At 45.6% G+C, this 25,879-nt stretch overlaps 5 protein-coding genes and 1 non-coding gene across 7 annotated transcripts in view; 2 read left to right on the forward strand and 4 right to left on the reverse strand.

Annotated features, from left to right (window-relative positions):
- The window catches only part of xpnpep3 (X-prolyl aminopeptidase 3, mitochondrial), a 25,811-nt gene extending 23,430 nt beyond the window's left edge, over positions 1-2,381 (reverse strand). The window contains exons 1-4 of the mRNA XM_035524979.1: positions 2,259-2,381; positions 1,771-1,893; positions 1,251-1,664; positions 685-869 (exon numbers count right to left, since the gene is read on the reverse strand). Of these exons, the coding sequence (XP_035380872.1) occupies positions 685-869; positions 1,251-1,664; positions 1,771-1,893; positions 2,259-2,298 (762 nt within the window). The 5' untranslated portion in view covers positions 2,299-2,381. The remainder of the gene's footprint in view (positions 1-684; positions 870-1,250; positions 1,665-1,770; positions 1,894-2,258) is intronic.
- Positions 2,382-2,501: 120 nt separating this feature from the next.
- On the forward strand, positions 2,502-8,594 carry st13 (ST13 Hsp70 interacting protein). The gene is made up of 13 exons (XM_027020188.2): positions 2,502-2,588; positions 2,923-3,036; positions 3,408-3,459; positions 3,673-3,769; positions 4,189-4,262; positions 4,526-4,592; positions 4,916-5,000; positions 5,205-5,315; positions 5,443-5,545; positions 5,973-6,089; positions 6,181-6,238; positions 6,714-6,802; positions 7,154-8,594. The coding sequence occupies exons 2-13, from the start codon at positions 2,927-2,929 to the stop codon at positions 7,283-7,285; spliced, it is 1,095 nt and encodes a 364-aa protein (XP_026875989.1). The 5' UTR covers positions 2,502-2,588; positions 2,923-2,926; the 3' UTR covers positions 7,286-8,594.
- A 679-nt stretch (positions 8,595-9,273) lies between these two features.
- Positions 9,274-11,281, reverse strand: rbx1 (ring-box 1, E3 ubiquitin protein ligase). Its single transcript, XM_027020190.2, has 5 exons — positions 11,173-11,281; positions 10,434-10,512; positions 10,133-10,203; positions 9,833-9,918; positions 9,274-9,417 (listed from the first exon to the last, which is right to left on the reverse strand). Exons 1-5 carry the CDS (start codon positions 11,248-11,250, stop codon positions 9,405-9,407), a joined length of 327 nt encoding a protein of 108 aa, XP_026875991.1. The 5' UTR covers positions 11,251-11,281; the 3' UTR covers positions 9,274-9,404.
- A 154-nt stretch (positions 11,282-11,435) lies between these two features.
- On the reverse strand, positions 11,436-11,507 carry trnaq-cug. Its single transcript has one exon. It is a non-coding gene; the product is annotated as a tRNA-Gln (tRNA).
- A 103-nt stretch (positions 11,508-11,610) lies between these two features.
- chadla (chondroadherin-like a) lies at positions 11,611-18,382 on the reverse strand. 2 transcript variants are annotated; one of them, XM_027020194.2, is made up of 11 exons: positions 18,303-18,382; positions 17,880-18,060; positions 16,946-17,116; positions 16,471-16,665; positions 16,063-16,218; positions 15,677-15,822; positions 14,905-15,143; positions 14,125-14,387; positions 12,787-13,479; positions 12,124-12,290; positions 11,611-12,043 (listed from the first exon to the last, which is right to left on the reverse strand). In XM_027020194.2, the coding sequence occupies exons 3-11, from the start codon at positions 17,114-17,116 to the stop codon at positions 11,722-11,724; spliced, it is 2,352 nt and encodes a 783-aa protein (XP_026875995.2). In that variant the 5' UTR covers positions 17,880-18,060; positions 18,303-18,382; the 3' UTR covers positions 11,611-11,721. The 2 variants fall into 2 exon arrangements, with proteins under 2 accessions (XP_026875995.2, XP_026875998.2); XM_027020197.2 differs by having other exon boundaries at positions 18,281-18,347.
- Positions 18,383-20,697: 2,315 nt separating this feature from the next.
- Positions 20,698-25,391, forward strand: napsa (napsin A aspartic peptidase). The gene is made up of 9 exons (XM_027020205.2): positions 20,698-20,957; positions 21,313-21,520; positions 21,637-21,760; positions 22,155-22,273; positions 22,600-22,799; positions 23,520-23,642; positions 23,979-24,123; positions 24,364-24,462; positions 24,661-25,391. The coding sequence occupies exons 1-9, from the start codon at positions 20,890-20,892 to the stop codon at positions 24,820-24,822; spliced, it is 1,248 nt and encodes a 415-aa protein (XP_026876006.2). The 5' UTR covers positions 20,698-20,889; the 3' UTR covers positions 24,823-25,391.
- The last annotated feature ends 488 nt before the right edge of the window (positions 25,392-25,879 follow it).

Raw genomic sequence — 25,879 nt, forward strand, 5'->3', positions numbered from 1 at the left:
TGTGTGTGTGTGTGTGTTTGCGCGCGAGCGCGTGCGACCTTACTGGTGTAGGGTGTGTGTGTGTGTGTGTGTATGCGCGCGAGCGCGTGCGACCTTACTGGTGTAGGGTGTGTGTGTGTGTGTGTATGCGCGCGAGCGCGTGCGACCTTACTGGTGTAGGGTGTGTGTGTGTGTGTGTATGCGCGCGAGCGCGTGCGACCTTACTGGTGTAGGGTGTGTGTGTGTGTATGCGCGCGAGTGCGTGCGACCTTACTGGTGTAGGGTGTGTGTGTGTGTGTATGCACGCGAGCGCGTGCAACCTTACTGGTGTATGGTGTGTGTGTGTGTATATATATGCGCGTGAGTGCGTGTGACCTTACTGGTGTAGGGTGTGTGTGTGTGTGTGTGTGTGTATGCGCGCGGGTGCGTGCGACCTTACTGGTGTGTGTGTGTGTATGCGCGCGGGTGCGTGCGACCTTACTGGTGTGTGTGTGTGTGCGCGCGCACGCGCAGCCTTACTGGTGTAGGGTGTGTGTGTGTGTGTGTGTGTGTGTATGCGCGCGAGTGCGTGCGACCTTACTGGTGTAGGGTGCGTGCACGCACACCTGTGACCTTCCTAGTGTAGGGCGTGTGTGCGTGTGTGTGTGAGAGACCTGGATTACATCGTGAGCGATCCAGTGATTAACCCTGTCTGAGTGGACAGACCTGCGCTGTAATGCGTCCTGCCTCCCTCATGAGTTCAATCTCAGCAGGGCTCTTCACGGCTCGCAGCGAGTGAACGAGCGGGCGAAGAGAGCGTACCAGAGCTCCTCCCTCCAGCAGGGGACGCACATGGGTCTGGTGCAGCCCTGGGTGGCATGGCTGCGCGGCATCATACCACACCGTTCCTCCTACGCCAGAGAAGGGCAGAAGACTGGTGGTATGCAAGAGACTGGATTTGCTGTTCTGTTCAAGCTAGTAACTTTTAAAATCAGGGTTAAGACCCATCTGTTCATATAAGCTTTTAATCAGTATCTTCTGCATTTTATTTATCTGCTGTTGTATTTATTTTTCTTTGCTCTCTTCTTTTTCTTACTTTCTATCTTAATGTGCCTTTCTCTGCATCCAAGTATACTTGTGCCCAACTTCCCCTATAAAGGAAGCTGCAAAGTCAAAACACAGCGCATGTGCAGGTCTGAACACACTGGCTGCATGCTTCGCTTCAAATGGGTTCACACTGTGCAACAAACGGTTTCGAGGTTTTCCGATTGTCAGGTTCTTTGGCGCTTTACCTTTAAGACTTTTCAGGACAAGGCCCAGCTCCTGGATGCTGTGTACCCTCTCCAGACCCGTGAGGGCGGCAGCTCCATCCCGGCCCGAGCGCGGCCCATCCCACAGCTCCCGAGCCGGGTCTCTCCGTGGCACGAACAGCATGGCCTGGTCCGGCCTCCCGGAGCCGAACATTACCAGGGCGCTGTCCGGCTCTGTTATGCCCGTCAGGTACAGGAAGTTCCGGTTCTGGTGGAACGGGTAGGGGATGTCGTTGGTCATGTAGAGGACAGGATGTGACAGGACGATGACAATGTGAAAGGAGTCGGAAGCATGGCTACAGCCTGTCTGCTGCCTCGCCCGGCCCTCGATCAGTGATGCCAGCCGCTGGCGACGCAGCTCAAATTCAGCCTGAGTCACACCGGGAGTCACCTCGCCTGGACGAGAGAGAGAGAGACATAGAGAGAGAGAATGAGAATGAGAATGAATGAATACATCACCATTGTCATCATCCTAAATGAGGTGGGGGTGGGTGTGTTTTACCACGTTTGATGAGATGAGGGTGTGTATATGGGCTCGGCTGTCCCAGGTATCTTTGGGGGACATCCTTTGTCTTCCATTCTCCTGTCTTGAGAGACACACTCCTAAGTGCACACCTAGAAGCAACTAAAGGAAAGAATGAGGTTGGAGAGACTAAGGTTTGGTCAAGTAAAGGACAGAATGAGGTTGGGTAAACCAGAACAACAATGCACAGCTCCTTGTGTGAATAGAGGACACAGATATGATTCTTAAAATAGCATCAGTGGAGAAAGGGTCAAACCAGCACAAGAAGGAGATGCAAGCTTCGTTTTTGCCTTTTTGGTGTGCTGGTGCTTTTTCTTTTTATAAAACAGCTTTATATTTCCCCCTAACACAATCCCGGGCACCACCATATCTGACACCTCACAGGCGCAATCTCGCGACATCTTAAAAGGCAGTGCGTCGAAACAAGTAGACCGCATTAAAGTGAAATGAGACCAAACGTGCCCTACCTGGACTAGTTTTGAGTATGTACGAAAGGCAGTGCAACATGATTATGCCAGCTAGGGCGCCATGTGAGCCTCACACTCCAGGCAGGCGCTCGCCTCGGGAAGGGCGGGACTCCACTTCCTGTCTTTTACGTCCCCATCTTCTATTGGCGGAGCCGAGGATTTCCGCGCCTCTGATTGGCCAGCTTTCCCATGACTCCGTTTAGTGCGCGACGTGAGTGGTAGCAGGGCCCCCGTTTGGCTTGTCACGCTGTGGTGGCTCAAGCCGCGCCTGTGTAAAAGCGGCCTCGCTGCGACTGCCACTCGGCTGTTGATCGTCGCGTCTCGCTCCAGGTAAGCGCGCGGGCTCGCGCTACAGCCCTCTCCGCCCGCGAGCGGGCCAGCGTGTGGCCGTCGCACTGGCCAGTCTGACATGCTGAGCCGTTTCACGACAGAGCAACTTGCGCGTCGTTCCAGAAGCTTCTGCAGGTGGCCGCGGTGCTCCCCTGCTGCACGCGGTGTCTTCTGGAACGATTGCGTGTCGCGTCCGTCGCGCTGTGTCGAGTATCAGCCAGCTGCGCAATGCGTGCGCGGGATTGGCGTCTGCAGGCGCGCAGCTGGCTGTGCAGGTGTGTGGTGTGGTGTGGTGAGGTGAAGGTGAATAACGTGTCCCTCGTCCTCTCGCTAGCGGAATGGACCCGCGCAAAGTCTCTGAGCTCAAGGCCTTCGTGCAGGTGTGCAGAGAGAACCCCTCCGTGCTGCGCGCGCCTGAGATGGGCTTCTTCCGCAGCTGGCTGCAGGAGTAAGCGCGCGACGTGCCTGCTTCTTCACTCACTGGTTATCCGTCGCTCCGTGAACATGAGTTCCATTTGCTGTCATTTTTTTCCAGCGTTACACGTCGTCTCAGTTTTTTTAATGGCGCGCCTTTTCAGCTCCATAGTCTTGTGGCTAAATGGCAGGCTTGTGCGCGAGTGTCAGAGTTCACGCTCGTGAAGTCCCAAACATGCAACATCCTGTAGGGGACGCGGGCAGACACGCGCACGGCTGCATTTCAACCGTGTTTAAATACAGACTGTAGATTTAAAACTTATGGTTAATGAACCCTTCCAGTGTTAGTTCTAGCTAAATGTATTTATTCAGGCAAAAATATTAACTTATTTTTATTTTTATTAGATTGGGAGCAACCATTCCTGAAGCAGCCAAAAATGACACTTCGTCATGCAAAGTGAGATAGTCTTGGTTATTTTATAGTACGAGAGTGGTTATATTAAAAATGGTTAAAGTTTGGCAAAATAATAACATTGACATGCATTGCTTTTTTTACTGCTACATTTATGACCTTATGACTTTAAATCAGTCTGTATCAAGATGAATATAAAAACATTGCATAAAGTGCAATGCAGGACCTTACGCAGCACTGGTCTTCGTTGCTGCACAGGGCAGTTGTCCGTGTGACGCAGGACCACCTCCTAAAACGGCCCCGCCCCCACCAGCAGAGCCCGCCCAACCTTCTGAGAGTGAGGAGAGTGAATTGGGTAGGTGCTGAGCTCTCGCTCCTCTAAGGCTATGGGCACACACCGAACAGAAACTGAAGAACTAAAGCCAACTGGAAATGACTGTTCGTGGGTTGTGGGGTTGGGTCTCCGGTGGGGTGTTAAATTTGAAAGAAAAAATGCCAATTAATATCATAGCCAGATGTTTCCTCTGTTTAAAGGACTTGAATTAACTTTTGAAAACTGAATGTAAATGTGTTTAAATTAGTTTGACAGTTGCTCTTACAGGTACTCGGTACTAAAATTAAGAGAAGAGGATTTTGCAGTCAGCTGGCTTTAGAGTTCTCATTAACCTCCTTCAGGACCGTTTTGTCAAGTCCAAACACACTGGGAGAGGAACTTTTCCAATTTTGATGCCAGACTTTATCTCATAAATTGTGTGGCATGCATCTCCCATGCAGAGATTGACAAGGATGGAGTGATTGAGCCAGACACAGATGAAGTTCAGGAGATGGGAGACTATGAGAACCTAGAGGTGAGTACACAACCAGCAGACCTACGCAGTGCATCGATCAGCTCCAACAGGGAGAAGATGTGATCCAGGACACACCACTCGGGCTCCAGGGGTGCCGCATGAAGGCATACACACACACACACACACACCCTACACCAGTAATCTGGTCAAATTTAAGTTCCATTCCTAGTCACTTCAAGTATATTCAGTTTTTGGTTTTTTTGGTTTTTTTTGTGTATTTGAAACCTGGGAACTGTGAGTGATGGATCCTCTGTTGGTTTCAGGTCACTGATGAGATGATTGACCAAGCCAATGAGAAGAAGATGGCAGCCATAGAAGCCCTGGGCGAGGGTAAGTGGTCAGTGGTGCTCATTGTGCAGTCTAACCTTTCACATTGATCTGGGATCAGCTATGTTGTTTCTGCCTTTAAGGCTATGGTCCGTCCATGGGTAGGAGGCGATCATCCTGGATCAGTGTGAGAAGGGGAAAAAAAGCTCTGCTGAGGCCTTTGTTTATTTGATGCCATACTGCTTTGGTTATACTTTAGGTTAAATACAGCTGCGGTATTAAGTACTAAGCCTGAAGTTAGGACATCTCAAGTTTATCCACAGTAAAGTATAACATTTAAATGGTACTTAATAGTGAAGTGAAGGTGTGTGTTTGTGTACGTGCAGGGGAGCTAGATAAAGCTCTGGACTTGTTCACTGACGCAATCAAGCTGAACCCGCGATCAGCTATTCTTTACGCCAAGAGAGCCAGGTACCCCTGCCCCCATGCCGTGCTGCTGCAGTAGTCGGGGACCGCAGTCCTCCACAGTGTAGTGTTCTCTCTACTCCAGCCCACTGTAACAGATTACAGGCTCAATGGCGGATGGGCTGAATCAGGCAACACAGCAGTACAGACTGTAGTAGTTTTGTGTGGAGGTGTTTATGCTCATAGTAAACCGGGGGGGCGCTGTCTCAGTGTGTACATTAAGATGCAGAAGCCCAATGCCGCAATTCGAGACTGTGCCAGAGCCATTGACATCAACCCAGACTCAGCACAGCCATACAAGTGGAGGGGGAAAGCCCACAGGTGAGGGTCCTGCAGGTAGAGCCGGACAAGTATAATTTATATCTAATCTATTTTGTCTGTCCGTAGTTATAGGATGCACACATAAGGAAAAGTAATATGTTAATTTTCCCTTTTTAATCTCTCTCAGGTTGCTGGGTCACTGGGAGGAGGCGGCTAAAGATTTGGCTATGGCCTGCAAACTGGACTACGATGACGATGCTAGTGCAATGCTAAAAGAGGTGCAGCCCAAGGTGTGTATGTACACACACACCACACACTTCTGCGCAGTTTGCCCATCTTACAGGACTGAAGTGTGTGAACATCTCCTGGTTTTTGGGGAATGGTCGTGGTTATGGACTGCCCTGCCCTGTGAGTGAAAAGGCCAGGCTTAGCCAGTGTGTTTTGGTCTTTAATGAATGGCTCCCGCACACCGATGCCTCACTGCTGTGAAAGTGTAAGAATCCTGATTCACCTGAACTGCTTGTATGGAATCAGAAATGTTTATAAGACAAATTCCAGGTCAGCTGTGTTGCTCAAACAAGTTGGATAAGTTTGGGCACTGCACTGACCTGGATGAATAATTTGAGTAATAATTTTACTGCCTGCATTATGGTGTGCAAATACACCTTCTTCCAGTCGTGTGTGTGTACCACGCTGACACTGAGCATCTCCTTGCAGGCCAACAAGATTCTGGAGCACCGGCGTAAATATGAGCGTAAGCGTGAAGAGCGAGAGATCAGGGAGAGGAAGGAACGAGTGAAAAAAGCAAGGGAGGAACACGAGAGAGCACAGAGGGTGAGGGGGGTGGGGAGGGGTGGGGGGGTAAACCAGCTCTGATCCACACAGTCATGCTAACACAAGGTTCTGCGTGCATGTGCGTGTTTAGGAAGAGGAAGCTCGGCAGCAGGCCGGAGGAGCACATGGAGGCTTCCCAGGATTCCCAGGTACTTGAGTGTTCTGGAATGTTTAAATTAGGGGGGAAAAATTGAGATTAAATGTGATGTTAGTTTTATTTAGGAATATTTAAATTAAAGGGCAGCCACATACGTGTTGTATGTTAGCCAACAGGAAACCACAGCCAGTGAGTTCCTTAGCTAATGTCTGCTAACATTGTCATTGCTAGGCAGAGTGCTGTTTTGATCAGAGTGCTTATTTTCAATTTGGGAATATTCGCTTGTCAGTGGTAAGAACTGTACATACAGTTCTTGTTTCCCCTTCATGGTGGGTGGCGTGTGTGGAATGATTGAACACATTGTGTTTATTATATAGACAAAGACCAGGCAGAGACTGTCTGGGAAAAACCACCTTCATTAGATGTAAATAAGCACCCAGAGTACATCTAACTGAGCAATACCTGTTTCCATAGTAAGAAACACGATTCCCTCTTATTGGCTCACCCTGTGAACTCTGACCCTGTAGGTGGCGCTGGTTTCCCAGGGGGCACTCCTTTTGGGATGCCCGGCCTCCAGGAGCTCTTTAATGACCCGGAAGTGCTCATGGCCATGAAGGTATGGAACTTGTCAGTAACACATGTTTATCTTTAAAAGTACTGAGCAATTTATTCATTTTTAAAGAAGGAAAGTAGATATTTAGGTGGAATCTCCATTTTAAGTGTGTTTGCTGGTTTTTTTCCCTATTTTCTTACATACCTTTTTATATATTTGCTGCTGATAGCAACTTTGTGTGGATGAATTTCAAACCAGCAATGATGTAAGAGTTTTATATAGATTGTTTCCACAATGGAAACTGGATACAAACAGAACGTTAGGTCGTATTCCTAACTCCCACTTTGCATGATTCTAAAATTAAAATGGTACTTAATATTGAAATGGAGAGGTTTGTGTGTGTGTGTTTTTCAGGACCCAGAAGTAATGGCAGCGTTCCAGGATGTGGCTCAGAACCCAGCCAACATTGCCAAGTATCAGAGCAACCCCAAGATCATGGCTCTCATCACCAAACTCAGCTCCAAGTTCGGTGGTCCACAGGCCTAGAGGGCTGGGGTGTAGCTGGGTAGGGGTGGGGGTAGATGGGCTATTTTGGAAATGTGATTAGGCAAGGGTTTGATTGCAGTGCTCTGAGGGTTCTCTCTCTCTCTCTCTTTCTCTGTGTGTCTCTGTCTGTCCTACGGCTTGCTTTGTTCCTTTGAGCGGATTTTTAGAGAGACTGAATAGGTGAGGTTTGGGCTAAAGATATTTACTGCCATCTGTTTTAAACCCATGTCATTATTATTTGTAATAGGGGTGGGAAAAGGGAGAGGCACCAGGAATGAGTAGGGCTGAGGAAGCATGATGCCACTAGGACACTGGCGTGGGCGGTACCAGGTTATAGATCAACCAGTAAGGAACAAGTATTCACAAGCATGGGGTATAAGAGTTTGGGGGGGGGGGGGGGGGGGTTGGAGCTTGGCACTTCCTGGTAACTGAAGGCTGCCTACACACTTGCTGTTCCTCTCCCCAAGACCGTGAGCCCCTCTGTTCCGACGGCACTCGGCCGTCCACCCCGCTCCTGGAGCAGAATTAACACACCTGACCTCTGCTAGCGCTGGGGGGCAGTCTGAATTAAGAGGGCACATGCGGTCTTGGGTGGCCACGTTCAGTTGTACAGCCTCACTTTCTTCTCGCCCTAAACCAACTGATGCTCAGCTGCTCATTTAGGGGTGTGAAAGCAGAGAAACCCCCAATACCCTGCAGCAGGATCTGGAGAAAGGAGACCTGCACCAGTCATACAGACCTCTTCCCCTACCACTGGTGTCTCTCCAGAGTGAAAGTAATGGCGGATCGGCATAAAAACAGCATTTGGGGACAATCGCAGGACAGAAAAACGTTCAGACGTAATTGGTTCGACTGTGAACTGTAGTGAAAAATCCAAGACTTGAGACTGTATTGGGCTGTGTTTGAAATGGTCCAATGAGTTATGGTGGTAGTGAACTTCCATGAAAATGTATTCAGTACCTGGGGCTCATAGGTGGTTTATTCAGCTCTGAGGACTGCAGGACCCGTTAAGGAACAATCCGCAACAAGTGGGGCATTGGTTTCATATGCTCGTTTTATTCGTTTTCCCTTTAGTTGTTCTTGTTGAACCTGTTGGCCATGATTTCCCTTTAAAACAACATTTTTAATCTTAATTTTCTCTTTTCCCTGAGTTTAATCTCAAACAGTATTTACTCTCCTACTCAAACACACAAAGTAAATCAGAAATCGTAATCAGAAAAAAATAGGCATTGCTTCACCTAATCCAGGATTGGGGTCTCAGATGATGAACCATAATTTCAGTCAATAAAGGTTTGGGTTGCAGTTGCAAGTGCTTCTCTTTTTATGCCTCCATTTTGAAGTGTGTTGAAATCCTGTACATGCTACACCTTTACATTTTGTAATTGGGCATTACAGATGGTTATAGGGTGGTCTTATATTTACTTTGTTAGATGCTTCAATTCAGACAAATCTATTTTCATAAAGCATATCAAGTGCTGAGCTGATTTAGTTCATTTATTCTGAAAATTCCTACAATATTCAAATTCAATAGGCCTATACAGGGTGGGTCAAAACACAACTTGTTTCTTTGTCCAATCTAAACTGAAATTTGTTTATTTACACTTTATTCTTGGAGGCAGTTGAGTTGAGGTGGGTGATGCATATACGTACCGTTAGATACATCTTGAGTTACATTGAGCTTGCCTGAGCCTGAGAAAAATGCTGGATGCTGGTGGGCAGCATCTGAACCTTCTACAGGCCCAAGGAGAGGCATCCCTGGGCCTGTACCCAGCCTGAACTGCAGCGTTAACATAGTATGTCATACACACACAATAACTACAAAAAATAAAAAATCATTAAACTACAAACAGCCCATGCAGCAGATTACAGATCAGTGCATGCCAAATGGAGGGAATATTCCTTCAAACATCTCAGCTTTGTTGACAGTAAAGTACATTAATAAAAATACAATGCACAGTGCTGGTTACAAACACTCAATTAGACACAAGTGTTGGACACACTTTTATTTATAATATACATCCACTTAAGTTGAATTTAACAAAAAACTATAAGCCAACATAAACTATTGGGTGGAGAACATTTCTCAGCAAGGCAATTTGAATGTGGTAATTCCTGAAGTTCAGTGTCCGTACCTGGAAATCAGAGCAGAACATCAAGGATCATTCAGTAACCATGTTCACATCTCCCAAGGACCAAGAACTGGCCCACCTCCTCCATGTGAGCAGATAGCCATTCTACTGTCTCTCTGTATTGTCCATCCCTCCTCCCCCCTGAGATGCCAGCCAATCACATGATTAAGCACAGCAAACAAAAACCAGGGCAAACACTTGAGTCAATCACACACAAAAGTTTAAAGCCTTTGCAGGTAAAATGGACCAGGTACCCCTACACAATACAGTGCTATAGTATAAAGACTTTTTTCTGGGATAAAATTAACCAAGTGAAAGGTAATGGAGTCTACGACCATGCTTAATGAGGCATGGTGAATGGGAGAAAGAAGTGGACAAAGTGACAGTGAGGCAGTTGTAGGGAGCAGCAGTAACTCACTTCTGGAATTCCCATTCCCTGTTGTCCAGAGGGCACACCTGCCTTGTCTTCAGCCAACGGGAGATGCAGTGGAAGTGAAATGCATGCTGGAAGAGGGGGACAAGTACACAGTTACAAATTATTAATAAATAATTTAAATATTAAATATTAATATTAAAACAACCAAGCAACAGCATTCACTGAATATATATGGCTTTGTACAGACCACTGGACGTGTACATTTACACTAGAATGTGAGTAGATGCTCTTGGTCGCTTAATGAGGGTGTGATGGGCCACTGTGTCTGTATCTGTGTCTTACGTTGCACACTCCCCAAGCCACTGTGCACTCTTCTGATGTGGCAGATGCCTGGTTGGCCTGGCACTCTATACCTGTAACAAATCCAAACATAGCCTCAGCAGACCAAATTAAACATGCACAAAACCTCAACACATGGATACAACATGCTCTGACAATTGCTGGATTTGCCAAGCATCTCGTTCCATCACTGCACGACTTTATCAAATGAGTCGGTTACCCATATGGATTCAAAGTTTCGACACCAAAAAAGGTCCTTACAATAAATACATGAAAGAATGCTGAGCTGAGAGTAAAAACTCACAGAGATCCATAATGTGGTTTCTGCAGATAGCACAATTGTCCACCACGATGTCCCAAGCCCATAGCGCAACAGCATTCCACTGGAAGCCGGAGAGATGCGTTAGTGGGAAGTCAGCTGGGTTAGCCTTACTACTGCTCAGACTACAGCCTTACTACTGCTCAGGACAAAGGGGTACAAACACGGCTGTTGACTGCTCCTGGTCTACCACGAACCACACGGGCCTTCAGTTCTCATAAAGACACTCGCTAACTACCAAAGCTTCTGTTTGTTGTGTTGAACAAATAGCTAGAACCTTTACAATATGCCGGTTCAAACAAAGACATGAATGCAGATATGAATGAGAAATATCTCGGGGGGGAAAAAAGGTTCATGTCTAGAGACTAGGCGTCAGATTGAGAAAGATTACTACACATTTGCGCTAAAATAAACTGATAGCTATCTAGCGCGATCTAAAACTTCAGGATTAACGTCGTGGCCATTAAACTAAACTAAACTAAACTAAAATAACCCCAGCAACGCCAAAACTCACCAGTCATTGGACTACTCGCCTTTATCTACCGACATTAGGCTCCGGGTAAAACAATCGCAGCCTGATGCTAATGGATCGTCTAGCATCACCCAGTCAGAACCTGTCTTAATATCAGCCCTGCTAGCTGTCAGAACACGACACGTTTACTCTACCAACTAACCGATGGACCAAAATACAGTAGTGTTGAGGTTTTATTTCTTCGGTTATTACCTTTTTCACTTCAAAACGTTTCTTGCTCGCTCCACTATTTGTCCCGCTTGGGGTATCCACGTCCATCGCTGCCGCCATGTTTCGCGTCTCGCGAGAGTGCTCAGCACGCGCAAGGCTCCTTCCGTTAATTGAGCGACGGTTTCCTCCTGAAATGTTCATCGATTTGCGCACACTGTTGGATCAAAAGCTGAGATAGCAACCGTGTATTTCAGAAATCAGGGTCGGCTTAACTTTCTTTTGGGTTTTTCTGGGGGAAAAAATAAAGGTCCCACCGAGATTTGAACTCGGATCGCTGGATTCAGAGTCCAGAGTGCTAACCATTACACCATGGAACCACATGGCATCTAGGGGAAAATATCCTTACAAATGTGGTGTACAAATTCCTACATAATTGTTAGCATAAATGTTAGCTTTTTGAAAAAGAAGTCGAAAATGACAAAATTTTAAAGTGTTTATTCTTTTTAAAATGCATTGATATAACAGCAGCCATATTAGCTGGCTACCAGACTACACTCAGTGAACACCTTTAAGAGTATGTTGTAGTCAGACCTACAGAACAATCTTGTTCTTTTTTAGCGATGATTCTGATTTCCCAGATTTTGTGGAATCGGATTTCGATGGTTTGACCAGTGGTTTGGTCTTGGTGGGTCTGTGTTTCCGTTTAGGAGGATTTCCTGTGACTGCACTCGGTAGCATTGGCTTGGGTTTGGTTGTCTGTACGGTCTTTCGCAGGTTGGTGGAGTTGGTGGCAGTGTAATGCTTCTCTGTGGTACAGTTTCTAAAGACGTCCACCTCCATCACATTCTGACCGCGAAGCTCAGCAGGATACCCACAAACTGCAGACAAGTTGACACCAGTCTGTTCCATCCACCTGAGAAAGAGAGAATAAAGAGGGTGTGTGTGTGTGTGTGTGCGTGTGTGTGTGCGTGTGTGTGTGCGTGTGTGTCTAACCTGTGCAGTGGCAGAAGACTGCAGTCACACATCAGAGGGTTACCATACAGAGTAAGATGTCTTAGTCCGGTCAGGGGTGAAAGGTCAGGTAGGTTCTCTAGCTGATTGCCCTCCAGAGACAGTGACAGCAGAGCTGGACCCAACCCAGCCAGAGCTTCCTGGCTCATCTACATATAATAACACACAACACATAACAACATAACACTCACAATAAATAGCACAGCCAATCAGGCCCAGCCCTGGCAGAACTTCTTGAATTATGGACACATAACAAGACGTGTAATGACAGTCCTAGCCTATCCAGAGTGTTTAGACATATCTATGGGCAACCCATCATATGATTCACTATCATTCTACATTTATACAATGTCAACTTAGAAAAGTAAACAAAAAACAAATAAAACAAAAGCCACTGCATGTAGGTGTTGTGATGTTGGTATTGTATTGTTGTACACTGGCATGAAAGGATCTGTTTTAAGAGCTTAATCAGGTGTTCTGTGGTTTGTAGAATAGCAGTATGCAGGTGAAGTAAAGAATGACAGTACACAGGTGCTCTGTGGTGCAAATGTGTGCAGGTGTGCTGTTGATGTTAGTATAAGTATATTCAGGTATTTTGTGGTCTTTTAAATAACTTTTTCGGGTGGTCTGTGGTGTCTTGACTACCTTCTTCAGTCCCTGTCCATCCAGGTACAAGTGCATTAGACTCCCTCCCACTTCCTGGAATGCCTTTGGTGCAATCCAGTGAATCGTATTTCCTGAAAGGCAGAGCTCGATCAGCCGTGGGGCATGGCCTAGCACATCAATTGGCACCTCTGCAAGCTCATTGGCTCCCAGGTGTAGGATCTCAAGGTTTGAGGCAGGATCCAAGGCCTTTGGAACAGCAGTGGAGATGCTGTTATTGGTCAGGTAGAGTCCTCGGAGGGTGGGGATTGGTGAGAGAAGTCCTGCGGGCTCCAGTTTAGTGATACGGTTCCTCTCCAGGTGCAACTCCTGTAGCTTTGGGACGTGCGCTAGCATGGCCACAGAGGGGAACTGGCTGAGTCTGTTCCCATCCAGGTGGAGGTACATGAGCTGCTGGGTGCCAGCGAACACACTTGAGCCCAGGGAGGAGAGCTCATTGTTGGACAGGTACAAGTAGATGAGCTCCTTCAGGCCCCGGAAAGCTCCATCCAAAACCTCTTGGATCTTACAGCCATCCAGGTGCAGAGACACTACCTTGGGCACATCACGGAAACTGTTGCTAGGGAGATAGTGGAAGTGGTTGCCACGCATGTCTAGTAAGAGGGTGTTTGCATGGAATCCACGTGGGACTTTAGTTAGACTGCGCTCTTCACAGGATACATGCTGAGCCTCAGGCTAAAGAGGAGAGAGAGAGAGAGAGAGAGAGAGAGAGAGAGAGAGAGAGGCAGGCAGAAACATATTTAAAACAACAGTTGACCAAAGTTCTCTACATAGATAATAGATTAAATAATAAGTATATTGATAAATTAAATAATAAGATGCATAGTTCCCCACAATGGGCTCAAGGCAATCAATAAGAATGTTGTGATCAGAGGTGCTGAAGGCAGTGTTGATCTAACAGCACAGTTACTAGAGTCAATAGGAGGGAATAAGTCATTAGTCACTTTTATTGAGGCTGATTGTTCTGTGTTGTGCTTTAAAACCAGACTGGAAGTTTCAAAGATGTCATTAATTAAATGAGATTGTAACTATGAGAGCACTTTTCCCCATAAATTTACATACAGAAAGCAAGATGGCTAGACAGACAGAGAGAGGAAGATGCCATTTGAAAGATGGGTATGTACGATTATTTGTGGCCTTTCAATTCAATGAAATTGCCTCTTGCAGAAAAAGTTGTGTGAACTCACACACTGCCTTATAAACACAATATATTACACAGAAACCCCCAAACACATACACATACACAGACTATATTAGACACTGACACTTACACAAATCTTCTCTCAAACACACACAACACTTTCTCCCTCACACACACACCTCACACAAACAGTTCTCAGGACACTTGTCATTCCTCTTTGGTGCAGCCGTGACCACTGTCTGTGTACCCCACTCCTCCTCTTCCTCCTCTGCTCTCCTCACTCCATCCTGTCGCCTGCAGCGCAGATCCTGCTCCAGCACTCCCTCTAGTGGCTGATCTGAGAGGTGCGGTGGGCTAGAGCAGGTCCCATGCAGCGTGATCTCTCCAGCTCGTGCCCACACCCTCAGCTCCAGTAGCACACACGTGCACCACAGTGCATTAGCTGCCTCCGGGGAAACACACACCTCAGCAAACACAGTGGATTGGTTGTTGTTGTTGTTGTTGTTACTGCAGTTGTTTTTCTTTAACCATTTGTTATGAGTGCCAAACATACAATAATATATTAGTTATTATACTTAGTGGCATCTTCAGACTTAAATCTGCATGAGCTTTCCATTCATTCTGGATAAGAGCCAAATGCCATAAACACACACACAGACACACACTTTGAACAAAGAAAACACCAAACCATGAACTCAGGACGAAGATCATGTTACCATTGAAGCTGTTAAAAAGTGTGAAATTGGTGCACACTTCAATAATGCTGCTTTAGTGTGTATTGTGTAGCTGTGTAAAACTAACTGTGGCATGACCAGGCGTATTGTGTTGCATTATGAATAAGATGGAGAGAGAATGTTTCCTGATGTTGAACTGAGGTGGTTTTTGTTGTGTGACTGTGTAAGAATTAATTTTCCGTGTGCGGGATAATGGCTTTGGGCCTTGCGCTATTTGGGTGTTACCGGTCAGGTTGAGGCTCCGGAGCTGGCTGGGTCCCGTGAGGGGCTGGAGGTAATGGAGCTGGTTATGGCTTAAGTCGAGGTGAGACAGGTGAGGAGAGAGAGAAAGCGCAGCCACAGACAGGTCCTGCAGCGCCATATGAGCCAGCGACAGGTGTGTGAGCTTAGCCATGGACACACTCATCTCACCCAGGTATGTCATGGGGTTAGAACTGAAGTCCAGGTGAGTCAGTGCCACCAGTCTGAGAAACAGAACAAGATAGAAAATAAAGAGAGAAACAGGGAGAGAAATCAAAGAGTGAACGACACCCAAATCTTAGGGAAATTAAGGAATTTACCTAAAATAAATTTATGAGAGTCAACAAATACTCGGATAAGTGGTTTTTAACAAGACCCTCAAGAGTGGCCATGGGTGAATTTTATCTGGTCATTGTGGGAGAAGATACCTGATTAAATTGGGAGTAACCTGGTCACATGAACAGTGCAGGAGAAGCGAATTTGTCTTAAATATGCAGGACGGGCCTTATCATGGTGGGAAGAGTTACCTGGTCATTGTGCAGGAAGTTACTTGGTATTGGTGGGAGGGATTACCTAGTGATAGTAGGAAGAGTTATATGGTAATGAATAGATAAGTTACCTGGTCATAGTGGAAGGAGTTACCTGGTGTTGGTGGACAGTGTTACCTGGTCATGGGGGGAGGAGTTATTTGGTAATGGTTAAAGAAGTTACATAGTGGTAATGGGAGGAGTCACTTGATGATGGTGGGTGGGGTTACCTGGACATGGTGGCAGTGGGGAAGAACTGCAACTCATTGTGATCCAGACTGAGGCGTGTGAGAGACAGCAGGCCAGCAAAGGCTTCCGTGTCAAGGTTATTCAGAGAGTTATGACTCAAACGCAGCATCCGCAGGTTCAGCAGCCCCTGACAAAGGCAGATACAGCGAGAGAGAAAGACAGAATCAGACAGGTTTGGCTTTAACGACATAATAAAAGACACACATCACTTTCTTCTACCAAAAATGGTGAAGTTTGAAGATAAATTGATTTAATTGTTCAAAGTATTCCTCTGTTCCTCCTTGGTTAGACACTACATGGCTGTTTTTGGATTGCATGAGAAGCTTTGAGTGTTCTGGGGCACATGAGCGAGGGTGGGGATCTAAACCTGGAAGCCCATGTTGGGTATGTAGATGAGCCGGTTGTGGGCGAGAGACAGCAGCTTCAGTGAGCCCATCTGAGAAAATGCTCCTGGCCTGATCTCCTCAATACGGTTATGGTCCAGAAACAAGTGCTTCAGAGACGACAGGCCGTCAAACGACTCCTAGGGAAGAGGGAGAGAGCGTGGGAGGGACACAGAGAGGTTTCAGGCCTGTTTTAAAGGGAGACTGGGCAAACTGCATATATTCTAGGAAATTTCTATAATAATTTCTATAACTATAGTCCCACTCAGCAGGGGGCACTAGTGTTTGCCTGTTCAAACAGACCTACAGAACTTGGTAATTAATTGATGAGTTGTTTAGATGGGCTTATGTTAAAACAGGCACATCTTCAAACTGTGCTGACTTTAAAGCACCTGGTGGAGGATGTCAATGTCGTTGTAAGTGAGGTGGAGCTGAACCAGTCGGGCAAGTCCCCTGAAGGCTCCCTCTCGTACGGTGTGTATCCTGCAGCGCCGCAGGTCCAGGTGTGTGAGGTACGGTGTGTCTGTGAACGCAGCCCGCACCAGCTCCCCAAGTACGTTCCTCCTTAGGTCCAGCTTCACCGTGATCTAGAGTGAAATCGTGATGACGCTGCTATCAAGCAGATATAGATGTGAATGATACATACTAGTGACTACAATATATCAGTCAAAATCAGCTGTTGTTCCAACTGCCTGGATTTGTTAAATGGCTCAAGCTAGTAGATAGAATTAATTAGTGGCATCAACTGAATGTTGGAAAATCATGACAAGGCTTTTTAAAACCTGAACTTGTACACTTACAGGCAAAACACACGTGCATACTCTAGTGTGGAGGAAGAGTATAGGAATGAACAGAGCAGAAACAGACCTCATCGATGGTGGGCGGGACCTGCGTGAGATTCTTCCCAACGCACGCTATGGTGAGCTTTTTGCTGTCGCACACGCAGACGCGAGGACACTTCCCTGCTTGCACGCCCCGGAGCGCGGGCAACAATAGCACGACAATCGATGGCCATAGGAGGTACTCCGGCACGCGCATCTGGTGTCAGCCCAGGAAAGGGAAGGAAGCATAAAACTACGCGTGAAGCATAAGCATAGCAAGGTAACAATTAGGCTCTGGCGCGCTAGGATAATTATATTTTCATGCTTCGTATTTTCTGTTTGCATTGATTTGGATAACAGTCTGCTGGTTTTCTACTTGTGCATCTGGTTAGATTAGTTTCATTATTTCTGAAACATGCCCTCTACAACCAAAACATTTTCAGGTTGTTGGCCACTGAGTGGCCTAAATAACACTACCACTTTCGTAAATTCCACCGCAGTGGCGTCTGGAGCGCACTCTGCTTGTTCAAATTAACACCAGGGTAATACATTTCTCAACAGCTTCGCACTTCGCGAGAATGAACGGAGTCTATCAGAGCGGTGGGGCCACTTTATCCTCAGTTTCCACAAGAAGCAGGAGTCTTCCAATCCAAACGTCGGACTGTTCAAAACGTGTAATTGTACTCTCTAATAATAATACCCGTCGAATCTTAACCTAGGCTTACATACATAAATATGAGTTAAGTTGCAAGCTTTTAAAATTTTACATTTGCAGAATAAACACTAACGGAAACATATATCAACGTTGTATATCAGGGAAAATATTACGGAGATCGAAGTAAGATTAGTTAGTTTTGATCTAACATTAATAGGTTTCAAAGGTTTAAACTATGCAACATAATTAACCAGTTTAATGAACCCAGTTCTCATGATTGAAAAAAAACAACAACATGAACGGATAGACAAAAACATGCGCATACCTTTATGAGCCTGTTTCAGCAGAATGAGAGAGCGAAGGGCTGCACGCGTCGAAGCTCGCGGGGACGTCTCGAGCTCAGTCTGAAACGTGGATGGTCAGTCCGCGTGAGAAAGTCACTGTCACATGCTGAGACTAGAAGGGACATCGGTACGGGTGTTTGTGGACATACCGAGCACTTAACCCTGGTAAGAGGACAAGTTTACGAAAATTTAAACAACAAACTATATGATTAGTTTTTTGCGCATCAAGATGTTATTTATAATAATAATTTTATCCATCAACAGACAGCAATCAGTAACAACATATCAATACGTTTGTGTGTTAGATATTATGTATATATAAAGTATTTTTTAAAAACACACAAAAAAGCAAATATACACATTTATTTGAAATGATCTTTACTCATGACAGTTGTTTCTCAAACCTGAGACCCATTATCCCTCCTGAGTGTGCTAGTTTATTCCCAGGTAGATTCATCTCCAGGTGTGAGGGGTTTGATCTCAGACCTGAAGCCAGAACAGTGCAGAGAGAACATTGACAATCTTTACTCAGTTCAGCAGGTGTGTTGGCATCAAAGAGTCACTAAAGGTTTTATTCATCAAACACTGCAATTATTACTGCAGTGCAAAGCAATTACTACTGCAATTATTACTGCAGTGTTTACACATTTCACGGTGTATAAATGCCATCAACAAGTCTCTTTATTCAAGCTGCACCCATGATACTGTAAGAGTTGGCACTAGGCCGAGGCCCCCTCCGGCCACCAGAGGGAGGCCTCGAGTCACGCACGCTACTAATCAGGCTTGAGGCCCAACAGCTGAGCTAGACCTTATATAAGCCCAGTGACCCAGTCACTTAGTGCTGGGTCTTTGCTAAAGTTCTGAGCCAAGTGCCTGTCCGGTAACTGTGGGTACTGAGGTCTGTGAGCCCCTGTGCTGCACCTCTTCAGCTCTGTGAGGGTGTTTGTGTTTTTACTCGTCCCCTCCCCTCTCCAGTTTTCCCTCTCCAGTTTTCCCTCTCAAGTCCGTCTCTCTCCCGAGGCTTCCCTTAGCCATTATAGTTCCTCCCTGTTTTCTGGTTTTGTTTGGGACGTTTTAGTTTGGTTTTCCCAGTGCATCGGGGCTGCCATTCTTCCGTGGCGTCTTTTGTTCTCCCTTTTTTCTACACTCGGCGTGGTGTTTAGTTTTTAGTTGAGCTCGTTCGCCTCGTAACAAAGGGGCCAGGGTTCGATTCCCCCCCTGTTGGTTTTTTACTTCTCTTGTTTTACCTGTTCTAAGATCTAACCCTCGTTAAAGCGTGGTAGCTCACCCAGCAGAGTGTCGGTGTCGTCACCTATTGGGTTTGAGCCCTATTACAGATGCATCAGTTTCAGGACATACTGTTTCTAGAAAAGTAAATGTTTAAAGGGTTTTGGCAAGCATCATAAGGACAATGAAATAAATAACCAGTTACTGTAATGATCTCAGTTTTGTCTAGAGAGAATCTAACATCTGCACACTAGATCTGTTCTGTAGTACTACTGTAGAGGAGATGTCAAATATCGTGTGCCAAGCATAAGAAAACAACAAAACATAACCATACTCCTGTAATGTAAGGCCAATATAGTCATTACAAAAATGTAACCAATATTTCTGTAATAAAAGCTGTGGTGATAATAATAATAATAATAATCAAATTCTATAGCTGACCTCAAAAGTCAAGTATGAACTGATGAACTCCATAGAAGCCACTCATCTGTGCACATCAGTTCATGAGGAAATTGCATTTCTCAACACACACACACACACACACCTTCAGTTAACGTGGTCCTACAGACCTGGCACTTCAAACCACTCTTACTCTCAAACAATGAAACAATGTCAGTAGTTTCACTGTTAACAGAGCACCAAGCCATAGTGTGGTGGAACAGGAGTGACGTCAGTGTCACTCTGGAGGCTGAAGTGAGGAAGACTGTGGTGTGAAGAGTGCTGCACAGCAGCATGTGCTATGTTCCTGTTCTCTGTGTGCCACTCTAGCAGTTTAATGCTCAAAGCATTAACATCACAAACGTCCAAGACAACAGTGGCAGTAAATGACTTGCTTTTTCAGTTTATCGTGTTATTTCTTTTCACTGCGATTGTGTGTCCACTGGATCATTTGGTTCCAGTTAAAAATCATTTTAACACTTAGTATTCATGTAAGTACTTGCTCCACCCTACAGTCATACTGCAGTGTGTGAAAACAACTCTGACATCAACTGTAAAAAAAAATAAATGCAGTTTTTTCCTGAGAGGTCTCTTACTGAGTTGGTGGGTGTATGGGCTTAAGATAAAAAAAAGGAAAGGCAGTGCATCATAGTTTTAGTTTTGAACTGAAAAGTGCCGCATTCTCGCTGCTGAAAAGGAACTTGCTTGCTTGACCGCCATAACTTCCTCTGTAGTTTGGAAGCAGGTTTTGTGCCGTGGTTTGTGTCTGCGAGAATTACTGGCCAAGCGCATGTGCTTCAAGACTTTACATGTAGTGAGGCCTGAACAGAGGGTAAATTATTCAATATCATTTTTACACCCCGTGAAGGATAATTGTAATACATGGTTCATTGAACATGAACTGTGGATATCAGTGTCCCATGATCACTTTGCAACTGACACTTGTGGCGGAAGTAAGAGTGTGTGTGTGTGTGTGTGTGTGTGTGTGTGTGTGTGTGTGTGTGAGTGCGTGCGTGCGTGCGTGCGTGCGTGCGGGCGGGCGGGCGGGCGGGCGGGTGGGTGGGACTAATTTTTAACTGACTTTTGTCATAGCCAATGGCAATGAAATACATAGTATTAACCAACCAGTTTTAAGAGGAAATGAAGAAAGCCGAGGATGCCCGAAGTTGGCCGAAATACACTAGCAGATATACCGATTAAGCCTTTGCCTGTATCCTACGCAACTGGGCGTAGAGAGAGAAAGTGACATTTTAAAGTTTAATCATCTCTGGTTTGCGTCAAACAGAAGAAGAAACCTTGCGCCTTTGCGTCGTTAAGGCCTACATCATGAGTGGACTACGCTTGTTCCTGGGTTTAATGCTGATGTTTATTGTGAACACCAATGCAGTCTTCAGGTAAAATATACGTTTTCTAATTTAGACTGTTCAAAACTGCGTTGTCTACCTTCACATATTAACTTCTTACAAGTGTTCATTTTTCGTTTTGTTCTATTAGAGAAGATAAAACCTGGTTAAAAACTCGTTTCGGTTTATACGACATGTCAGTTTGCACCGCCTAGCGCGCCTTTAAACCGAGGCGCTCTGAGCGGCGGTCCAGGGGCAGCAGTGTTGCAGGGTGAACATGAATCCGATGCAGAAACATTTGTTACAATGGCTCCATTCAGCAATGCTAAACCATAAACCTATGTTTAAAAAGTGGTGACCGTATGAGCTGTAGCGTGTCGTTAACCCCCCCCCCCCTCCCCGTCAGAATTCCCTTGCACAAGATGCGCACCGTCCGTCGGACGCTTGCCGATAAGGGCCTGACCATAGACGAGCTGAAGTCGATGGCAGAAAACTTCGGGGATCTTCCGTGGAAGGGCAACTCCAACAGCAAGACAACAACAGGTGCCCCCACGACACGGATCCCGATTACGACTCCACCTCCCCCCGTGGAAAAACTCACCAACTTCATGGATGTAAGCAGCGATATCCCTCAGCTCCACAAAATGCTCGACGTTTGCTCCGTGGAAGGCATAACGCTTCCGTTGGCGGTTTGTAGCGGTTACAGAGGATGTGTTTCTCCCTTTGTCAGGCCCAGTACTTCGGCGTGATCAGCATTGGTACGCCCCCTCAGGAGTTCACGGTGCTTTTCGATACCGGCTCCTCTAACCTGTGGGTGCCTTCGATTCACTGCTCATTCTTTGATCTGGCCTGCTGTAAGTAAAACGCGGATATATCCTGTAGTTACCGGAAGTATTAAGGGTTTCTCTCTGCCATTAGTCAAAATAGTTAGATTGGCAGAAGAGTATTATCTAAAATGTATAACTGGGAGATGAGTGCACTGGTGTAACATCTACAGTGATGAATGCAGTGGTATAAGGTAAAGAAGTTTTTTGTTAATTAATTTCTATTGATGTCTGAGAATGGTATGCATGCTGAGTTTATGTTGTAGTTATTAAATAGTTATTAAATGGAGGTGTAGGATGTTTGGCAGAATAAAGAGATATGTTCATGGCCAGTGAGGCTGGCATGTTTCTCCAAGTGAGAAATCAGAAATGTGTCTTCTTACTGAGCCCTGTCTTCTCACCCCATACATTCTCTCTCTGACAGGGTTACACCATCGTTATAACTCTAAGAAGTCTAGCACGTATGTGCAGAATGGCACCAAGTTTTCCCTCCGGTATGGTAGGGGCAGCCTGTCAGGCTTCATCAGTCAGGACACGGTTAATGTGAGTCAGCTAGTGCCTAATAACATTCAACACACGACATGAACAACTGGACAAAACCACAATATGCTGGATACACATAAGTGACATTTTGTGTGTGTGTGTGTGTGTGTGTGCATACTTGTATATGTGAATAAATGAATGTGTGCTTACATGCACGTGCTTACATGCGTGTGCATGCGTGCATTTGCATTTGTGTGCATGTGCGTGCATACATGCAAATTTGCATGCATGTGTGTGTATCTGTGTGTATGTGTGTGTGTGTGTGTGTGTGCATGTGTGTGTGTGTGCTTGTGTATGTGTGTGCATATGTCTACCTGCATGTGTAGCTGGCAGGTTTGAATGTGACAGGGCAGCAGTTTGGTGAGGCGGTACAGCAGCCTGGTGTCGTGTTTGCTGTGGCTCGGTTTGACGGGGTGCTTGGCATGGGCTACCCTGCTATCTCCGTGGACGCGGTGCGGCCCGTGTTTGATTCGGCCATGGCTGCCAAGCTCCTGCCTCGCAACATCTTCTCCTTCTACATCAACAGGTGCGCTCCTGAAAACAGAACATGAGCAGGTGTGCGAGGTATGTGAACATCAACAGGTGCGCTCCTTACCACAGTACACAAGCAGGTGTGGACTTCTGTCTGGACTCAAGGTCCTTCATCTGTAAAGTGTAGAATTCAGCTTTTTATTTCAGGTGACGCAGGGATTCTAGATGTAGATATTTAAAATGTGAATATTTAATTGACTATTTCAAGTGTTCATTCCAGATTCAGTTAGATAACTATTTTCACTTAATGAAAGTTTGTTGCTATCACAGTTTGATGATATCTGGAATATTGCACATTTAAATCTTCTTCCGTGTTTGTCTGTACGTGGATCCTTCAGTCTGGCCAGGCTGTTTACTGTTTCTTTCTCCACTACCTTGATTGAAAGCTGCTAGGTCTCAAGCATGTGACCTGATCTTGTGTGTGTGTGTGTGTGTGTGTGAGTGTGTAAGAGAGATTATTATTTCACTTCTTCTTGTTCCAGTGTCTCGGGATTAACTGATGAAATAACTTGGCAAATAATAGAAAAATGTGCAGAACCATCAGTTTCATTAGCTGGATTCAGTGAAGAGAGTTGGATTTTAAACAGCTCAACCAGTTAGACTGTCTGTGTGTGTGTGTGTGTGTGTGTGTGTGTGTGTGTGTGTGTGTGTGTGTGTGTGTGTGTGTGTGTGTGTGTGTGTGTGTGTGTGTGTGTGTGTGTGTGCGTGCATGCAGGGACCCTGCAGCAGAGATCGGGGGTGAACTCATGCTAGGTGGCTTTGATCAGCAGTACTTCGATGGAGACCTTCACTATGTTAACGTCACTCGCAAGGCCTACTGGCAGATCCAGATGGATGCGTACGTGATCATCCAGACATCACTCAGACATCACTGCCGTCTCTGCTTTAGCTAAAATAGACAGCCATTGCAGAGTGCTTAGACTGAACACGACACCATTTTAGGTCCTGAACCTGGTATGCTAAAATATAGTGAACTGAAATAAAATGGGGAACTGTAAACCCAAACATACAGTGATGTAACTTTTCACGCACCTCATCACTCACAAACACATGATCTCAACAGCATATGGTGTTTTGATTATGGCTGTCAGAGGTTGGTGCTTGGTCTTCATCTTGTGGTATATTTCCACCCATCTTTTGATGCTAATGATTCACTGTGCTGACTGTTTTGCAGAGTTCAGGTAGGCACCACCTTGACACTCTGCAAAGGTGGTTGCCAGGCAATTGTTGACACGGGAACATCCCTCATCACGGGTCCAGTTCAGGAGATCCGGGCACTGCACAGAACCATCGGGGCCATTCCTCTACTAATGGGAGAGGTGAGGAGCGCAAGCACACGGGACCCAATTTAGTCTCTACGCTTGTACACATGCACTTTAAGTAGGAACCTCAGGCCCACATTGGCTATTCTGATTGTTGATTTAGATAAAGTACTGCTCAAGAAATGTTTGCACTTGCAAGTGCAAAGACTGGAAAACTGGAAAATCCACAATCTACCAAACATGTGTTAGAGGATATTATTACGGTTCCATAATTATCTTTCCTTCCCCATTCTGTAGTACTGGATTGACTGCAAGAAAATTCCTTCTCTCCCTGTGATCTCTGTGACTCTGGGAGGGAAGGCATTCAACCTGACAGGAAATGACTATGTTTTGAAGGTAATGTAGCTCCTGTTAACTACACTGTGCCATTAAGTCTGCAGAATGTAGCACAGTATGAGGCAAAGTGTAGTGTTCTCTGAATAGTCATTGCACAGATGGAACTCTGCCACTGCAGCATTACTGTGGCAATCCATGTGAGAGGAGCTGGAAGTGAAAGAACACATCCTCATTCTCTCTCTCTCTCCCTCCTTCCAGACAACCCACATGGGCATAAGTATCTGCCTGTCTGGCTTTATGGCGATGGATATTCCGCCACCTGCTGGCCCCCTCTGGATCCTGGGGGACGTCTTCATCGGGCGCTACTACACTGTCTTCGACAGGGACTATGACCGAGTAGGGTTCGCTCTTTCCAAGTGAACAGGGGAATGTCAGGAACCTGGATTCCAAAAGCCCAACAATGACCCGTGGTTTCCTGTCCTTTGCTTCCTCATGTATTAATTCTAACCCGGGTAGATCTAAACTTTTCTATAACCCTTCTGTGGCCTTCTTGTCAAAGGCCAAGTTACTGTCATATTAAAAACTGTCCTATCAAAACAGAGTTTGTCCAGTAAAAGGCTGGATAGCTGTGTGACTGGAGAGGACTCAGGAAAGCTAAACGATCAAGGCAAAGTGTTTTGTCCAAACTACTGGTCAAGTGTGCAGTCTTCAATTTGGGGGAATTTTTTTATCTTTTATATTTTTATCAAGAAATTTGTAGAAAGTTGAGAAATGGTATAAGAACAAATAGTTACTTGGAATGTCACATGACTGCACTGTTTTCTAATTTGATAGATTTGACTGATCATGACTTTTACAGAATCAAGTCTGATTGAATATTTTCTTTTGCACCTTTGTTATCATTCCAGCCACTTTTGAATACTGATAACATGATTTGCACTGAAATGGCTTTCTGGTCTGAAATCTAAATAAATGTTTTAATATTGAGATTTTTTTTTACCTGTTTTGCTGATTTGCAAGACAGCAGACCTGATGAGGAACTGGTGCAGATGGCCTAGCTTTACCTCACAAAGACCTTACCTCATAAAATCTTTACCTCATAAAGCCCTTATTTCACAAAGCATTTACCTCATAAAGCCCTTACCTCATAATGCCCTTACTTTATAAAGCATTTACCTCATAAAGGCTTTTCCCCATAAAGACCTTTACCTCATAGAGCCATTTACTTCATAAAGCCCTTTTTGACCAAAATAGAACAGGTTCTGCTCCAGTTCACGCACCTCATTTTTAATTGTGCGGCACATTTCCACTAAAAACAAACAGGTTCTGCAACCCAAAATGTGTACATCAGGCTTTTCAGCACAAACCATGATTACATCCGACAATGTGTGTTGTGCAGTGTCCTCTGCTGATGATGTATCCTTGGTTCCAGTAAAAACTGGTGCAAACACGGACCAGTTCTCTGAAACCTGAACAG

Source organism: Electrophorus electricus, chromosome 4 (assembly GCF_013358815.1).
Source record: "Electrophorus electricus isolate fEleEle1 chromosome 4, fEleEle1.pri, whole genome shotgun sequence".
In the NCBI taxonomy this organism is placed as follows: Eukaryota; Metazoa; Chordata; class Actinopteri; order Gymnotiformes; family Gymnotidae; genus Electrophorus; species Electrophorus electricus.

What these genes read in the sequence shown, in the direction of transcription:
- chadla (XM_027020194.2), bottom strand. Translation starts at nt 17,116, where the DNA reads ATGCGCGTGCCGGAGTACCTCCTATGGCCATCGATTGTCGTGCTATTG. An exon ending in CTGAGAACTGTTTGTGTGAG is followed by an intron (nt 13,480 to 14,124) that starts GTGTGTGTGTGA and finishes TCTCCTCTTTAG; the next exon opens with CCTGAGGCTCAGCATGTATC. An exon ending in ATGGACAGGGACTGAAGAAG is followed by an intron (nt 12,291 to 12,786) that starts GTAGTCAAGACA and finishes TATTATATGTAG; the next exon opens with ATGAGCCAGGAAGCTCTGGC.
- rbx1 (XM_027020190.2), bottom strand. Translation starts at nt 11,250, where the DNA reads ATGGCGGCAGCGATGGACGTGGATACCCCAAGCGGGACAAATAGTGGA. An exon ending in AACGTTTTGAAGTGAAAAAG is followed by an intron (nt 10,513 to 11,172) that starts GTAATAACCGAA and finishes TCCGGCTTCCAG; the next exon opens with TGGAATGCTGTTGCGCTATG. An exon ending in TGGCTTGGGGAGTGTGCAAC is followed by an intron (nt 9,919 to 10,132) that starts GTAAGACACAGA and finishes CCCCTCTTCCAG; the next exon opens with CATGCATTTCACTTCCACTG.
- st13 (XM_027020188.2), top strand. Translation starts at nt 2,927, where the DNA reads ATGGACCCGCGCAAAGTCTCTGAGCTCAAGGCCTTCGTGCAGGTGTGC. An exon ending in GAGTGAGGAGAGTGAATTGG is followed by an intron (nt 3,770 to 4,188) that starts GTAGGTGCTGAG and finishes TCTCCCATGCAG; the next exon opens with AGATTGACAAGGATGGAGTG. An exon ending in GAGACTATGAGAACCTAGAG is followed by an intron (nt 4,263 to 4,525) that starts GTGAGTACACAA and finishes TGTTGGTTTCAG; the next exon opens with GTCACTGATGAGATGATTGA.
- napsa (XM_027020205.2), top strand. Translation starts at nt 20,890, where the DNA reads ATGAGTGGACTACGCTTGTTCCTGGGTTTAATGCTGATGTTTATTGTG. An exon ending in ATTCTTTGATCTGGCCTGCT is followed by an intron (nt 21,761 to 22,154) that starts GTAAGTAAAACG and finishes TCTCTCTGACAG; the next exon opens with GGTTACACCATCGTTATAAC. An exon ending in GAAATGACTATGTTTTGAAG is followed by an intron (nt 24,463 to 24,660) that starts GTAATGTAGCTC and finishes CCCTCCTTCCAG; the next exon opens with ACAACCCACATGGGCATAAG.